The sequence below is a fragment of the Polypterus senegalus genome, chromosome 1 (genome assembly GCF_016835505.1).
Source record: "Polypterus senegalus isolate Bchr_013 chromosome 1, ASM1683550v1, whole genome shotgun sequence".
NCBI classification, from domain to species: Eukaryota; Metazoa; Chordata; class Cladistia; order Polypteriformes; family Polypteridae; genus Polypterus; species Polypterus senegalus.
Genome location: NC_053154.1, coordinates 15997174 through 16014767, shown reverse-complemented (window position 1 = coordinate 16014767; position 17594 = coordinate 15997174). Strand labels below are relative to the sequence as shown.

General features: G+C 40.8%; 1 protein-coding gene across 1 annotated transcript in view; it reads left to right on the top strand.

The window, feature by feature from the left end:
- alkbh3 (alkB homolog 3, alpha-ketoglutarate dependent dioxygenase) overlaps positions 1-17594 on the top strand; it is an 84608-nt gene that overhangs the window by 40105 nt on the left and 26909 nt on the right. The window contains exon 6 of the mRNA XM_039744208.1: positions 4850-4938. Within this exon, the coding sequence (XP_039600142.1) occupies positions 4850-4938 (89 nt within the window). The remainder of the gene's footprint in view (positions 1-4849; positions 4939-17594) is intronic.

The window sequence follows — 17594 nt, the reverse complement described above, 5'->3', positions numbered from 1 at the left end:
CAGTCTGGTAAAGGTTATAAAGCCATTTCTAAAGCTTTGGGACTCCAGCGAACCACAGTGAGAGCCATTATCCACAAATGGCAAAAACATGGAACAGTGGTGAACCTTCCCAGGAGTGGCCGGCCGACCAAAATTACCCCAAGAGCCGACTCATCCGAGAGGTCACAAAAGACCCCAGGACAACGTTTAAAGAACTGCAGGCCTCACTTGCCTCAATTAAGGTCAGTGTTCACGACTCCACCATAAGAAAGAGACTGGGCAAAACGGCCTGCATGGCAGATTTCCAAGACGCAAACCACTGTTAAGCAAAAAGAACATTAGGGCTCGTCTCAATTTTGCTAAGAAACATCTAAATGATTGCCAAGACTTTTGGGAAAATACCTTGTGGACTGATGAGACAAAAGTTGAACTTTTTGGAAGGCAAATGTCCCGTTACATCTGGCGTAAAAGGAACACAGCATTTCAGAAAAGAACATCATACCAACAGTAAAATATGGTGGTGGTAGTGTGATGGTCTGGGGTTGTTTTGCTGCTTCAGGACCTGGAAGGCTTGCTGTGATAGATGAAACCATGAATTCTACTGTCTACCAAAAAATCCTGAAGGAGAATGTCCGGCATCTGTTCGTTACTCAAGCTGAAGCGATCTTGGGTGCTGCAACAGGACAATGACCCAAAACACACCAGCAAATCCACCTCTGAATGGCTGAAGAAAAACAAAATGAAGACTTTGGAGTGGCCTAGTCAAAGTCCTGACCTGAATCCAATTGAGATGCTATGGCATGACCTTAAAAAGGCAGTTCATGCTAGAAAACCCTCCAATAAAGCTGAATTACAACAATTCTGCAAAGATGAGTGGGCCAAAATTCCTCCAGAGCGCTGTAAAGACTCATTGCAAGTTATCGCAAACGCTTGATTGCAGTTATTGCTGCTAAGGGTGGCCCAACCAGTTATTAGGTTCAGGGGGCAATTACTTTTTCACACAGGGCCATGTAGGTTTGGATTTTTTCTCCCTAAATAATAAAACCATCATTTAAAACTGCATTTTGTGTTTACTTGTGTTATATTTGACTAATGGTTAAATGTGTTTGATGATCAGAAACATTTTGTGTGACAAACATGCCAAAGAATAAGAAATCAGGAAGGGGGCAAATAGTTTTTCACACCACTGTACATTATATGTTTGTATAAATATATATATATATATATATATATATATATATATATATACACACACACACTGTTTTTTTTTTTTTTACATAAAGCTTGGCAAGATGCTATGATGGCTTAGTTTTTAAAACATCACAGATTCTGGGTTCAGTTTGGACAATAGAACAAAGAGGATATCACGCTTGCTACTTCCATTTTATAGTCAAAGGGTTTGAAAAACATTTCCTTACTTGATTTGAGCCCTAAAAATGGTAATATATTGTCTTTGGTCAAATTAACTAAACCACAAAAGCGACATGTCAAAGTACCGTTATGTATTCATCCATGCAATTCATATTGGCTCCATATTTCAGCATTACAAGGGAGAATAAAACCATATAAAGTAAAATCAATAAAAGTCCTGTAGGGATATTTGTCAGTTATCATGTGTCAGGTATGGGGTAAATTGTGTCACTGGTGGTTGTGTTTTTCTTTTTGAGTTTGCATTGCTTGCTTTGTAAGTGAATTAATTTTCCTAATCACCATATATGTGGATAGGCCACATAGAGAGCTTTTATCTTGCATTAAAATTAATAAACTTGTTGTCTTGAATATCTGTTAATCTGTTAAGGTTATGTACAGGGTCGTGTCTACAGGAGGGTGGGGGAGGGCAATGCCCAAACATTGAAAAATTCAGTAAAATTCAAATTTGAGCTTATTTTAAAATTTAGTTGACCTCCCTGCATATCAAAAAGCCCAGTGGTATTACAAGATGACATCTTTGTTACACAACTGGACAAGTGTACACTATGAAGGAAGTCAGAAATGTAGTCATATTATGTTTTGATGAGCAGAGACTATTAATAAATGATCAAAATACCAATTAATTAAAACACATCCAACTGCTTTCACGATACAAAATTTTAGTAGAGACTGATTGTTTTTACTTCCCAGTTTATTGGGATGTATCCCTACTTAGTCTTACATCTCATAAAGAGACTAAAGGAGCAGAATTGACCTAGAAGATATTGAAAGTGAAAGGCCCCAAGGTAAATATAGCTTAGATCAAAGTGATTGTGTGAAAACGTACATCAAGATGGAGGTGAAAGGGATGGAGAGAAGAGGTAAGCCAAAGAACACATGGTGGCAGGAATGGGATAGGAATGGGCCTCACCCCAATTGATACCCATGACTGTTGAGAGTGAAGGAGAAACATTTAGGGACAAACAAGTAGCCTGGGTCAAAACAGAAAATGTCCATTAAATCGGTCAAAAATTTTCAAAATCATGTAACTTCCCGGAATGTGTGTGTCTTTTTGTTGGTATTTTACAGTTGTCAACTGTTTTGAAGATACATCTCTCTATATAAAAAAAAAATCCTGGTGGAATGGAAAAGCAAGGCGATGATACGTGATCTTCTTGGAAGTTCTCGAAAGACATTTTAAAGACCCGCGAGACAAAAAAGACTGGCCACGCAGTGTCTCGCAGGGACCATAAACATGAGACTTGGTGCCAAGAGATTGTCCCCGGGCAGTCTCGCGGGGACGTGGAACATAAGATTCTTGCAAGACACGCCTCTCCTATTATATAGGGGCACGGCCAGCCAGCAACACATTCAGTCATATAAAGTCACGTGGCACACACGTATCCTGTGCTCTCCCCAAAGAAGAAAGAGCAGCGCGGATAAAAGAGACCCAAGGCGCAATACACATGCAGAGAAAGGTACAGGATATGAAAGCAGTAACAGTCAAAAATATTGTAGCATCCAAGCCAAGCTGAAGCATTTTTTTGTTTTAAGTGACTGTTGGGTCCGATCGATTGAGGGCAGAGTGCAGCACGGAAGACTGATAGCTGTGTGCTGACTGATGCGGTAAGGGAGAGGCGAGACCCTGGGAGGAGGGATTGGAGTGGGTGGTATAAAGTTGTGTTTGGGGTTACTCGGTCGGCGATTGTTAAAGTAGAACTATTGTGACATTTTATTATGTCAGTCGCTACAGTATCAAAAAAAAAGAGAGCACAGATCGCATTGACACAAACAAAAGGTAATTAGTTTAAGGCAGAGAATTTCAAAAACGGGGTTTAACTCACATGCATTTATTGGTTACTTTGCAAAAAAAAAAATGATTAACTGCTGATGATGTGGGTCATTTTGTCTGTGCTGAAATATGGTACAAAGTCATTAAACACAAGTCTCACAGACCTCATTTAAAAGATTCAGCACATTGGGACACAAAAGATTCCAAATACTCTTTTTACAGAAGTTCTGAAATAAAAGTGAAACTAATGAAATAGCAACAATTCAAAGAAAAAAAAAATCTTACAAGTGTGTTTCCGGACAACCAAACATTGGGGTTGGCGAGCGAAGCGAGCAGGGGGCAAAGCCCCCTAGTAATAATAAATAATAATAATTCTTTACATTTATTTAGCAGTTTTCTCACTACTCAAAACACTTTTACATAGAGAGTGGGGGAGCCACTTCAACCACCAGTAATGGGCAGCAACCATCAGGATGATGCAACGGTACCTATTTGGCACCAGTCCGCTCATCACACATTAGCAATAAGGTTTTGAAGGCATGAGAGATAGGTAGACAATTAGAGATGGGGATGATAAGGGAGCCAGAATGACTAGGCCACGGAGTCTGAACATCATGCAAGTAAGAATTTGTTTGAAACTTTGTACACATGATATGAAACTGGCATGAAATGCACTTGACTTTAATCCACTAGTTTACTGGTTTAGTCAAGACCTGCATGAATGGGGTATTTTGACAAGGGTGATGACACAGCGTAGAGGAGTCAATGTGGAGAACTTTGAGAATTGTCTTCAACTTAACATTAGCAAAACCAAGGGAAGGAACTCTTTTTGACTTTCGCCTCTATGTCCGGCCACTATTCATTGAGTGGATATAGAGGTGGTGCAGTGCTATAAGTACTTGGGAGTCAAAGACAGAGTTAACCAGTCTAGAAACACAGAAGAATGATACAAGAAACAGCAAGACAGTCTCTTATTTTTCCTTAATAGACTGGCTCCTTTAATGTGGGTAGTGATATCCTTTACATGTTCTATAACTCTGGGATGGCTATTGCATAATACCAGCCCAGCTACTGTCACTTCAAGACAGGCATGATGAATCAACAAGCTAATTAAGAAAGCAAGCTCAGTTACTGTATGGGATGCCGTCTGGACCTGCTGGAGGGGAGTAGTATAGGAACAAATTAAAACAAAACTGAGTGCGTTATAAACAATGCTGCACATCCTCTTTCTGACACACAAACCCCGAGGACTTTTGAGCCAAGCAGTTATTCAGCAGAAGTGTGTCAAGAAGCATTATAGTGGATCACTGTGACTCCTCTTTTACCTTTAGCTAAGTCACACATTTGTTTCTTTTTTTGTAATTCTTGTGAACATTTGAGGGAGTTGTTGTTTTTTTTTATATTTCTTGAGCTTCTGTAAAGTATTGTCTATCTAATTAGTGTATGATTTTAAGCAAATTACTGAAAAGGCTGTAAAAATTAATTTGTAAGCAATTGTATTGTAACTCTGTACATGTTGGGTGGTTTTCACCTATAGAGAGGCATTTACTTTGCAAACTAGTCTTCTGTAATGCTTTATGATAATATGACATGTTGTGTTTCTTAACAAAAAAAAGTGCAGTGGATTATCTACCGTGGTAACCATTTTTACTCATATTTTTTTTACAGGAGTGCCTTATGAAGAGCCAAGACTGACATGCTGGTTTGGAGAGCTGCCTTATACCTACTCCCACTCCACTTTACAACCCAGGACAAAGGTTAATGCATTTCCTGTCATCCACATAACATTTCCTGCTTTGTTTAAATAGCAAATTATAGGACCCTTCCAGGAGCAGACTGAAAACTTGCTTTGGGGATGCCGGATAAGTCACTTATCTTTTGGGCATTCAGTGTTTTAGTGCACACATACAACCATTTACAGTTATGAGATAAAAGAAGCAAGATGCCAGATGTATCCATTCTTGCCTTAAACACAATTCTTTGTTACCACAGTGTTTACCATTCATATTTTATCCTGTTTACTTTAGAATCAATGCCTGACTAAAAATAAAAACATTTATTAATAGAACATCTTCATACAAATAGATATTGCCTTTTTTCAGAAACTCTTTAAATAAACAAATACATAAATAGGTAGATAAATATACACACACACCCACCCACCCACTGTGGTCTGAACACATACCAGATTGACTAAAAAGGTAGAAAATTTTAAAAAGAAATGATAGAAAACTTCTGACTTGACTGTCACAGTCACCCTGTGGCATTATACAGGCATATTGCCATTGGTATAAAGGAGCCCCATTGCATTTCTTGACACACTTCTGCTGAATAACTGGTTGTGTTAATGTCCCCAGTATTGGTGTGTCACAGAGAGGATGTGCAGCATTGTTCATAATGGCACTCAGATTGGCTTTCATTCTCTCCTCCTCTACTACCTCTAGGGAGGTCTAGAGTGTGGCCCATACATAACTAAGCTTGCCCTTTTATTTACTTGTTGATTTGGCTTTCGTAAAAAGTATTCACTCCCTTGGAGGTTGTCACATTTTATTGTTATACTGCAGGGGTGCCCAATGCGTTGATCGGTATATATCCAGTAGATCGGAAATGTAGTGCAGGTAGATCGCGTTGCATTCAAAAAAAATTTTTTTTTTAAATGTTAGTCTATCATATATCCTCCCTATGGCATTTGCCACTTGATTGACATACAGGGTGGCAAGTCTTAGATCTCTTTTCTTCTAACACACTGGTCATCCTGCACGCACAATCAAACGTGCAAGCTACTGCAAAACTCTGGCTATCTAAGTGATCTAGTTAGCCTTCCAATTTATAGCAATTTATAAAATTGTTCTTTATGGGCTGGATGTGGAATTGGAAGAGGATTTATTTCTCTCACAATGTCACAATTGAAGTGCGTTTGTCTGATCTCACAATCTATCATTGCTATTCCAAAAAAGGAAATTGTGGAAAGGCACCTTCGAACTGTTCATAAAAACTACGAAACTGACTTCCTTCCGAAAAGCGATCTGAGAAAGAGAAAGGAGAGGGAACAAAAATCGCAGTTGAGACACAATGGAAGGCGTGTGTGCAACCTGACAGCATATGCTACAGAGCAGATTGAAAATTGTCTGTCAGACTTTACCTAATGGAAAAAAAGTAATGATTCGAGTGTTGCCCAATGTAACGGAGTAAGAGTAGCGTTTCTTCTTCACAAAAGTAAAAAGTATGGTGCAGTAAAACTACTCTTAGAAGTACAATTTTTTTTAAAAAGTTACTCAAGTAAATGTAGCGGGACAAGTATAACTCGTTAGTACCCACCTCTGATACTCTGATATACAGTGGTGTGAAAAACTATTTGCCCCCTTCCTGATTTCTTATTCTTTTGCATATTTGTCACACAAAATGTTTCTGATCATCAAACACATTTCACCATTAGTCAAATATAACACAAGTAAACACAAAATGCAGTTTTTAAATGATGGTTTTTATTATTTAGGAAGAAAAAAAAATCCAAACCTACATAAGTAATTGCCCCCTGAACCTAATAACTGGTTGGGTTACCCTTAGCAGCAATAACTGCAATCAAGCGTTTGCGATATCTTGCAATGAGTCTTTTACTGCGCTCTGGAGGAATTTTGGCCCACTCATCTTTGAAGAATTGTTGTAATTCAGCTTTATTTGAGGGTTTTCTAGCATGAACCGCCTTTTTAAGGTCATGCCATAGCATCTCAATTGGATTCAGGTCAGGACTTTGACTAGGCCACTCCAAAGTCTTCATTTTGTTTTTCTTCAGCCATTCAGAGGTAGATTTGCTGGTGTGTTTTGGGTCATTGTTCTGTTGCAGCACCCAAGATCGCTTCAGCTTGAGTTGACGAACAGATGGCTGGACATTCTCCTTCAGGATTTTTTGGTAGACAGTAGAATTCATGGTTCTATCTATCACAGCAAGCCTTCCAGGTCCTGAAGGAGCAAAACAACCCCAGACCATCACACTACCACCACCATATTTTACTGTTGGTATGATGTTCTTTTTCTAAAATGCTGTGTTCCTTCTACGCCAGATGTAATGGGACATTTGCCTACCAAAAAGTTCAACTTTTGTCTCATCAGTCCACAAGTTGTTTTCCCAAAAGTCTTGGCAATCATTGAGATGTTTCTTAGCAAAATTGAGACGAGCCCTAATGTTCTTTTTGCTTAACAGTGGTTTGCATCTTGAAATCTGCTATGCAGGCCGTTTTGCCCAGTCTCTTTCTTATGGTGGAGTCGTGAACACTGACCTTAATTGAGGCAAGTGAGGCCTGCAGTTCTTTAGACGTTGTCCTGGGGTCTTTTGTGACCTCTCGGATGAGTCGTCTCTGCGCTCTTGGGGTAATTTTGGTCGGCCGGCCACTCCTGGGAAGGTTCACCACTGTTCCATGTTTTTGCCATTTGTGGATAATGGCTCTCACTGTGGTTCGCTGGAGTCCCAAAGCTTTAGAAATGGCTTTATAACTTTTACCAGACTGATAGATCTCAATTACTTCTGTTCTCATTTGTTCCTGAATTTCTTTGGATCTTGGCATGATGTCTAGCTTTTGAGGTGCTTTTGGTCTACTTCTCTGTGTCAGACAGCTCCTATTTAAGTGATTTCTTGATTGAAACAGGTGTGGCAGTAATCAGGCCTGGGGTGGCTACGAAATTGAACACAAGTGTGATACACCACAGTTAGATTATTATTTAACAAGGGGCGATTACTTTTCACACAGGGCCATGTAGGTTTGGATTTTTTCTCCCTAAATAATAAAACCATCACATAAAACTGCATTTTGTGTTTACTTGTGTTATATTTGGCTAATGGTTAAATGTGTTTGATGATCAGAAACATTTTGTGTGACAAACATGCAAAAGAATAAGAAATCAGGAAGGGGCAAATAGTTTTTCACACTATATATATATATATATATATATATATATATATATAATTTTTAAAGTAGGTAGATCATTTTGACCTGGTCATTTTAAAAGTAGCTCACAAGCTGAAAAAGTGTGGGGACCCATGTTATATAGCATTAAATCATACTGGATTTGATTTCAATTTTTTGACACCGATCAATCTTAAAAAGACTCTTTAACCACCTTAGCATTGCATTTGATTCCGAAAAAACATGTAAAAAGCGTTGCATTTTTTTGGCATGAAAAATGACATTTTTATTAAATCTCAAAAGTATAATAATGATACAAATATTAATGGTAATGATGAATAAACATAAAAATATAAACTGAACAACAACAACAATAATAATAACAGTAATAATAATACTGCTAATGATGCCAAAACAATTTATAATCTCAAAATGAGTCCTTTCAGTGGTAAATCTTAAAAGCACAGTGAAAGACCCAATGCAACGTCACAGTCGGGACAATAACAGTGTTTTAATTTTGGGCTTAGTTTTCACATTTACCAGTTTTTGAACAGAACACTACACAGATACGAGTTGGATTCTGTTTTTATTTTTCTGTTGGTAGTATATAATCAACAAAATGTCTACCAATAAGACGCTATGGATTGATCCACGATATGCTATGTTGACCGCATCTCTTTAGCGGTAGTGTGGACAGTGGATGTGCAGTATTGATTTGTTCTACAAGCTGTCATGTACAGTTTGCATGAGATACAGTTTTGCAAGATTTTTGTTTGTATAACACAAATGAATTCCAAATGTACTGTTCCACCAGATGACAAAATATAATTTTGAAATGTTTCTTTTCTTGCCTCTGCATAATGGGATAGAAAGTCAATTCTTGATCCGCACGATCTACGCCACCCATTGTGATGTTGTAGTCGACCACAGCACAAGGCTTCGTAACCTGCTTGTTTCCTTTTTACCTGTACAGTGACTGTAGCTGCATTATGTACAGTGCTAAGTAGACAAACATCTTTCTTGTCCTTCTATTCCAGTGCAAGCATTTAACACTTTTGCCAAGCTACTGGTGCAGCTCGCATAATTTAGCACTGCCAAAGTCTTCAGGCATGCCACGACAGTTGGGACGCATTGTTCCATATACATCAGTCTTTTTTTGCAGCAAGATGTCAAATAGCTCTGGCAAGGTATCACAATTGTCCATGGTTACATAGTAACCTTGATCCAGCAGAGCATCTATCACAGTCCACACCGATGACATAGCAATGCTGTGCTGATTGTATTTCGGATCAAACATTGTCCCTTTCCCTGTGTATGGAACCGAGTTCTCAATGTATCCCGTTTTAGATTCACAAAGCTTGTAAAGCTTTATGCCAAATCTTGCTCTTTTTGATGTGATATACTGTATCCATGACAGTCTGCCCTTATTAGCCACGAGACTTTCTCTGAATCTCGGTTCTAATGCTTATGCAAGATGCATCTGTACAGTTGCCTAAGTGACACTCGGGACTAATGCTTTCAGCATGTTTTTCGCAGCCCAAGTAACACTAAGGAGTTTAATGTCAAAGTGAAAATTGGTCTCTTCAAAGTTGCCTACATTTATTATATATAAAAAAACCACAAATTAACCCCCTTCAATTCAGTAGTTAGTAGATGCATACTTAACAGCCTTGTCAGTCTTTTGAATGTTTGTGCACTGGTGTCTCTCTCCCTCTCTGTCAGTTTTGCACATCTAGGCTTCCGAATTATCCTTTGCAAATCTGCTCAAGCTCTGTCAGGTGTCCTAGTGATTGTGAATGAACGGCTTTTTTCAAGTTCAGCCACAAATTCTCAGTTGGATTGAGATCTGGGGCCTCGTGTATAAAACCTGCTTCTACTCTGAAACATGCGTAAGCCATTCCTTACAAAAAAGTCTGCATTGTTTAAACACAAACTAGGTGAGAACATTGGCCTGAGTTTATGGCAGCTTTTGACCATCCATAAGTCCTACGCTGATTGTTTTTGATTTTGGCAGTGACTCCAGACAGCAAGACAGTGAACAGAAAATGTCACTTCATTGCACGTGTTGGATGAATTGTCAGTCCCGTTCTGATGTTCTTGAACTAATTCTGTCACACTCTACTGACATGTTCTCTCAATATAGTTGTTTTTAACATTATTAATAATATTTTTTTGTGATTAAAATGTAAAAGAGATACAGTAAAAGAACAAAATTTTTTTTGGGCTGTGTAACAACAAACACAAACACCCCCAACCCTACCCCACATGAAACGGCCAATTAAACAGAAACACTTCTTCTTTCAGCTGCTCCTGTTAGGGGTTGCCACAGCAGATCATCTTTTTCCATATCTTCCGGTCCTCTGCATTTTGCTCTGTTATCTTCCAGTCCTCTACATCTTGCTCTGTTACAATTAAACAGAAACGCAATAAGAGAAAAAGAAAAGAGTCAACTGGTAAACTGGCACATGCAAACACACACACACACCTCACACAAGGAGTGCATGACAATGTTAACAAAAGATGTTAACAAAAAAAAAAAAAAGAAGAAAGATGTACAGAAGAAACTACAACCACAAGCAGCGCTTTACTAAATGAGCAGCATGAAGCCAGTTGTGGATAGTAGAGCTTGGAAGAGTTGTTGATTCTAGCTGCAGAAAGTTGAAGAAGGGTAAGATTGTAAAATGAAGACTTTCATATTACAGGAGAGACAGAAACTTTCCATTGAGATGGTTGTAGTCAATAAAAGCCGCCATTGGAAGAGAGAGAGGTCTAGGGGGAGAAGAACTTGCGGGGACAATGGAATGGGGAACAAAAGAATCATAGCCACATAGCACCAGAGAGCATTCTGGAGGACATTCCCAGAACATATGGAGGAAAGTGTCAGGAACTTCAAGAGGACAGAGATGACAAAGCAGATCTAATTCTAGTCCCATTAGATAAAGTCTCTGGGGAGTAGGGTGCAGTCTATGAACAAATTTAAATAGTGTTGTTAGATTGTTAGAGCAATGTTTGGTATTTGAAAGGATGGTTTGCCAGCAGAACACCGAGGATGGGCAACGGTCTGTTAGCCAATGAAACGTGATTGGGAGAGTTTTGAGGGAAGCTTTGTGGAGGGGGGATGTCTGTTTGGATTTATGAGAAAGGGATGAAGCAAATGATTACAGAGGATGAATTGGAAGAGGGGGAGAGTGAGCATAGACTTCACCTGCCAACAGAAAAAGTACAATACAGAAGGGATTGAGCAAAGAGAAAGGAACACTTCCAGCTTTGACTCATTTAATATATTTCCTAGCACAGATAAACCAGACTTCAAGGAGAAGGAGGAGGAGGAAATTGAATGGCCTCTGATATGTAGGGCAGGATTGCAAAATAAATGAGTGTGGAGGTACCATCTTGTCAGAGGACCCATCAGTTTTTCAACACTTCTCCATGTCTGAAGTTCATAAGCCATACGAATTAGAAAGAAACGGAAATGAAGTTGAGCAATGGGCGAAACATTTGTAATAATGTTAGGTGTTAATTTGCCTTGGTGTATAGCCTGTCTGTTTTGCCTATTAAAAGACTGCTGTAGCAAATAAATGGAAAAGGCAGTGTTACCAAGAAGCCAGCCATATCACACAGTATTGTCCTGAAGTCAATTTGCTTCCCACACTATTATTTGATAAAATAAAGGAATCATAGGTTCAGCTGGGAAACCTTGCAACAACATTAGTCTGACATTTGAGCCTCATGTATTAGTTTTATATTAATTGGATGTGAGTGCTCTTTGTTTACAAAAGCAAATTCACTCTGAGGATGGATGGATGGATAGATAGAAAGATACTTTATAAATCCCAAGGGGAAATTCACATACTCCAGCAGCAATATACTGATAAAAAACAATATTAAATTAAAGAATGATAAAAATGCAGGTATAACAGACAATAACTTTCTATAATGTTAACGTTTAGCCCCCACCCCAGGTGGAACTGAAGAGTCGCATAGTGTGGGGTCTCCTCAGTCTGTCAGTGGAGCAGGACGGTGACAGCAGTCTGTCGCTGAAGCTGCTCCTCTGTCTGGAGATGATCCTGTTCAGTTGATGCAGTGGATTCTCCATGATTGACAGGAGTCTGCTCAGCGCCTGTTGCTCTGCCACGGATATCAAACTGTACAGCTCCGTGCCTACAGTAGAGCCTGCCTTCCTCACCAGTTCGTCCAGGCGTGAGACGTCCTTCTTCTTTATGCTGCCTCCCCAGCACACCATCGTGTAGAAGAGGGCACTCGCCACAACTATCTGATAGAACATCTGCAGCATCTTATTGCAGATGTTGAAGGACACCAGCCTTCTAAGGAAGTATAGTTGGCTCTGTCCTCTCTTACACAGAGCATCAGTATTGGCAGTCCAGTCAAATTTATCATCCAGCTGCACTCCCAGGTATTTATAGGTCTGCACCCTCTGCACACAGTCGCCTCTGATGATCACAAGGTTCCTGAGAGACCTGATCCTCCTAAAATCCACCACTAGCTCCTTGGTTTTGCTGGTGTTCAGGTGTAGTTAGTTTAAGTGGCACCATTTAACAAAGTCCTTGATTAGGTTCCTATACTCCTCCTCCTGCCCACTCCTGATGCAGCCCACCATAGCAGTGTCGTCAGTGAACTTTTGCATGTGGCAGGACTCTTGAGTTGTATTAGAAGTCTGATGTATGTTGGCTGAACAGGAGCGGAGAAAGTACAGTCCCCTGCGGCGCTCCTGGGCTGCTGACCACAATGTCAGACCTGCAGTTCCCAAGACGCACATACTGAGGTCTGTCTGTAAGATAGTCCATGATCCATGCTACCAGGTATGAATCTACTCCCATCTCTGTCAGTTTGTCCCTAAGGAGCAGAGATTGGATGGTGTTGAAGGCGCTAGAGAAGTCCAGAAACATAATTCTTACAGCACCACTGCCTCTGTCCAAGTGGGGAGGGATCGGTGTAGCATATAGATGATGGCATCCTCCGCTTCCACCTTCTCCTGGTATGCGAACAGCAGAGGGTCGAGGATGTGGCGGACCTGTGGCCTCAGGTGGTGAAGTAGCAGCCGCTCCATGGTCTTCATCACATGTGACATCAGAGTGACAGTCCGGAAGTCATTCAGCTCACTAGGACATGATACCTTTGGGACTGGGGTGATACAAGATGTTTTCCAAAGCCTCAGGACTCTCTGTGATGGTGCCTTGTACATTTATTGAGTTAATTGTGCCGATAACATTAGGAAAATCAGCAGTCGCTGCAAATTGCCTGACTCTAGCACCTTGGCTTGAAGTGCTGGCACTTCCCTGCAGATAGTGGACGTGTACCAGCACATTGTACTGTGACCTTGCAAGTATTTAAGTAAGACTGAACTAGCTCCTGTTCTCTAGAAGGTCTGTGTATTTTAATAATGCATTGTGAAAAGTAAGAGGAAGCAGACTCAAAATTGAGTATGTACACTGGCAGTTATTTAATTCTGCCCCAAGCAGTTGATTACAGCTCAGTGATGACCTCAGGATTACTGACTGGTTACCCAGTTCACGCTGAAAACACCCATCGCCAAATACCTTGTTAAAACCTGTAATGGAGCAGGAATCATGTGATTTCTTCTTGATGGAATCTGTAATGTAGGCTTCAATTCAGTACATAGTCTGGAAGTCTGAATCGTCCTGATCAGTACTTGCATAGCCTCTCACACTGCTGTCCAGCCCCACAAAGGGTTGTTGCATTGTGATGGCTTGTGCAGTACTGCATAACATAGTAGACAAACATGGAGTGTCTCTGCCACCTGAGGCAGGCCAAGATGAGCACATGCATCACCCACATCCTGTTCCTCAACGCAGTGGCAATTCAAAGACATTTGGGTGTTGTAAGGTGAATGTAAATTGACTTGAGTGTATTGCAACACTGACATTTACTTGGCAAAATGATTTTATTTTCACTTTGCAAGTTCAATAGGAACGTTTTTAATATCTTGTGGTTCTACGCATACAGTCTGCGTCAATTCATTCTGTGCTCTGGTGGTGGTCTGGTCACTTTGTTATTGCTCTCTTCACTCAGCTTGTTTTTTTTTTTCTTTTACTTGTGATTCCTGCAGAGAGACCAGCAAAAAGAATGTTTTTGCAGTTCACCATTTAAGTCAGTAATACTTCAAGATCACATTCACTTAAGTTTCTTTTTCTGTCCTTTTTCCTTTTGATTCTTTTGTGCTTTATAGTACAAAGGTCACTTAGGAATATGGGCTAATGTATATGGTGATTAGATCAAAATATCCACAAAAAAGGCATTGTCATGCCATATATTGAGATGCGGTGATAGGGAGTGGCTAAAAGCGTATGTATGTGCATATAGTTTTAAGTTGATTTGTGATTTACAAAGGAACTTGCCGTGTCATCAGGCATACATACGGTTTTAGAAGTGTGAGTTTTTCTTGTGTGTGTGTACCATTTATGACTTTCAAGTGTAAGTAAAAATTTTCTTATGGAATCTAAGCACACTGCGGTGGGTTTGTTTCCTGCCTTGCACCCTGTGTTGGCTGGGATTGGCTCTGGCAGACCCCTGTGACACTGTAGTTAGGATATAATAGGTTAGATGATGGATGGATGAATCTAAGCACAGTTTTATAGATGAGGCCCCTGGAACTCGGCCCCCAATGATTCTCATTGTTCAGTCCTCAGAGCCTCCTGTGTCTGCGGGTTTTTTCAGCAACCAGGATCTCGGTCAATTCGCCATTTTTACCTTTAAGCTGTCACATTGTTTCTTCTTCTTTCGGCTGCTCATGGTAGAGATTGCCACAGCGGATCATCATCTTCCATATCTTCCTGTCCTCGTCATCTTGTTCTATCACACCCATCACCTGCATGTCCTCTCTCACCACATCCATAAACCTCCTCTTAGGCCTTCCTCTTTTCCTCTCGCCTGGCAGCTCTATCCTTAACACTAGAATTACCAGAGCCTACGAAAAAACTCGTAGATCCGGCCCACCTTAAATCCATTCGCACTTCTCCGACAGCGTCTTTTGTCCTGTAAATGTGCCGATTTCCACTCTAAAACTCCAGCACTTCACTCCCAAATAATCAATCAAGGCATGAGCTGGGAGAAAATTGTGCACGTTCTGCGGCGGTGGGGGATGGGATACCAGGCTGCTTGCATTTATCGGCACATTTACAGGACAAAAGACGCTGATGGAGAGGTGCGGATGGATTTAAGGTGGGCCGGATCTACGAGTTTTTTCGTAGGCTCTGGTAATTCTAGTGTTAACATCCTTCTCCCAATATACCCAGCATCTCTCCTCTGCACATGTCCAAACCAGTGCAATCTCACCTCTCTGACTTTTTATTCCATCTGTCCAACCTGAGCTGACCACCCAATGTCCTCATTTCTAATCCTATCCATCCTTGTCACACCCAATGCAAATCTTAGCATCTTTAATTCTGCCACCTCCAGCTTTGTCTCCTACTTTCTGGTCAATGCCACCATCTCCAGCCCATATAACATAGCTGGTCTCACTACCGTCCTGTAGACCTAATCTAATGTAATCTAATTATATCTAATCTAGGCTTCTTCTGTCTTCTTCTTCTTCTTTCAGCTGCTCCTGTTAGGGGTTGCCACAGCGGATCATTTTCCATATCTTTCTGTGCCCTGCATCTCGCTCTGTTACACCCACCACCTGCATGTCCTCTCTCACCACATCCATAAACCTTCTCTTAGGCCTTCCTCTTTTCCTTTTTCCTGGCAACTCTATCCTTATCATCCTTACTCCCAATATACCCACCATCTCTCCTCTGCACATGTCCAAACCAAAGCAATCTCACCTCTCTGACTTTGTCTCCCAACTGTCCAACCTAAGCTGACCCTCTAATGTCCTCATTTCTAATCCTGTCTGTCCTCAGAAAATTAATGTTGTTGTTTTGAAGCCATTCCAGTGTAGCTTTGGCCCCCGTGCTTGTGGTCGTTATCTTGCTGGAAAACAAATCTTCTTACCAAGTGCAGGTTTTCTTGCAACCTGCATCCAGTTTTCCTCCAGTATTTCCTTGTGCTTGCTGCCTTAATTTTCACCCTCACACGCCTTACAGGGCCTGCTGCAGAGAAGTATCCCCACAGCCTGATGCTGCCAATGCCGTGCTTCATGCTGAGGATAGTGTGTTTTTGATGATGTGCAGTGTTCAAACATGGCATTTAGTCTGATGGCCAAACAGCTCCATTTTGGTCTCATCAAACCACAGAACCTGCTTACATCTGACTTCAGAGTCTCACATGGGTCTCCTGGTCAAATCTAGCTGAAATGGGCTGTGTGCTTTTTCTCTTTGGCAGTCCCTCATAAAACTGCGACTGTTGAAGCACCTGAGCAACAAGCGCTGTCTGCATAGCCTATCTCTTCAGTCTCAGCCCCAGTAACTTCTAACTCTTTCAGAGGTCTCTTAATGACCTCCCTCACTTGCCTCGTTGAGTTTTTATAGATGGCCTACTCCAGTAGATTCACAGTTGTGCCGTGCTCTTGCTATTTCACCATGATTGATTTAACTGGATATTCAGTGACTTAGATATTTTCTTGTCTCCATCCCCTGAGTTGTGAATTTCAATCTCCTTTTCACAGTTTTGCTTGGAGTGTTCCTTTGTCTTCATTGTGTAGGTTAGTTCATCTTGCTAACTCACCACTTCCAGACTAGGTGCATTTAGACCACAATCAAATGAAACCCCAGACAGTCAATCTCTATTAAACTAATTCTGTGAATTCTAAAGTCAGTGGGCTGCACCAGTGATGATTTTGGGGTGTCCTATTAAATGAGGGGAATACTTATGCAATTGAGACTTATACATGTTTTATATTTGCAAATAATTTAGACCACTTTGTAGAGATCTGTATTTACTTTGACATCCACTGTGATTCAATTCCGAATAGCAATAAAATGTGAAATCTTCCAAAGGGGTAAATACGTTTTACAAGCACTGTAGCTCAAAGTGGTTTACAACAAGTAACAGAATGTTTCTGTGGCCATTAGGGGGCATCACTGAGCCCCAAACCCCAGGCACAACTACACAATGACACACCTGGGTTCAACCAAATGTGATTTTTATGTTTAAGCAGTATCTCAGACAGGCTTCTTTTCCTCAGTAGTGCACAACACAATGCACTCCTTTTCTTTTCTCCTCCATTCCTCCCAGTCGAGTGTTGTCCAGCTCTTCTGCAGAATCCGACCTTCAGGTCAAAGTAAAGGGCTCTCTGGGAGAACTTTAGTGGCCAAACAGTTGTCTCTAGGAGGCACTTTTGCAATCAGGCAGACCACCCTGCAAAAAGCCATTCATCTCCTATTAACTCCCTCTGGTGTCCCCCACGGAACTCAACAGGGCAGCCAAATGGGACCACAACTCCCATGCTTCCCTGCTGGTGTTTGTATGGGGGCTCACCACGAGGGATGCTACCACCCAGTGACCTGTGAATGGGAGTCAGTGTCACACTGCCCCAAATTTCTTCTGGCCTCCCAACCAGGAAGGAGCATACTACCATTCCTGGTCGGGAT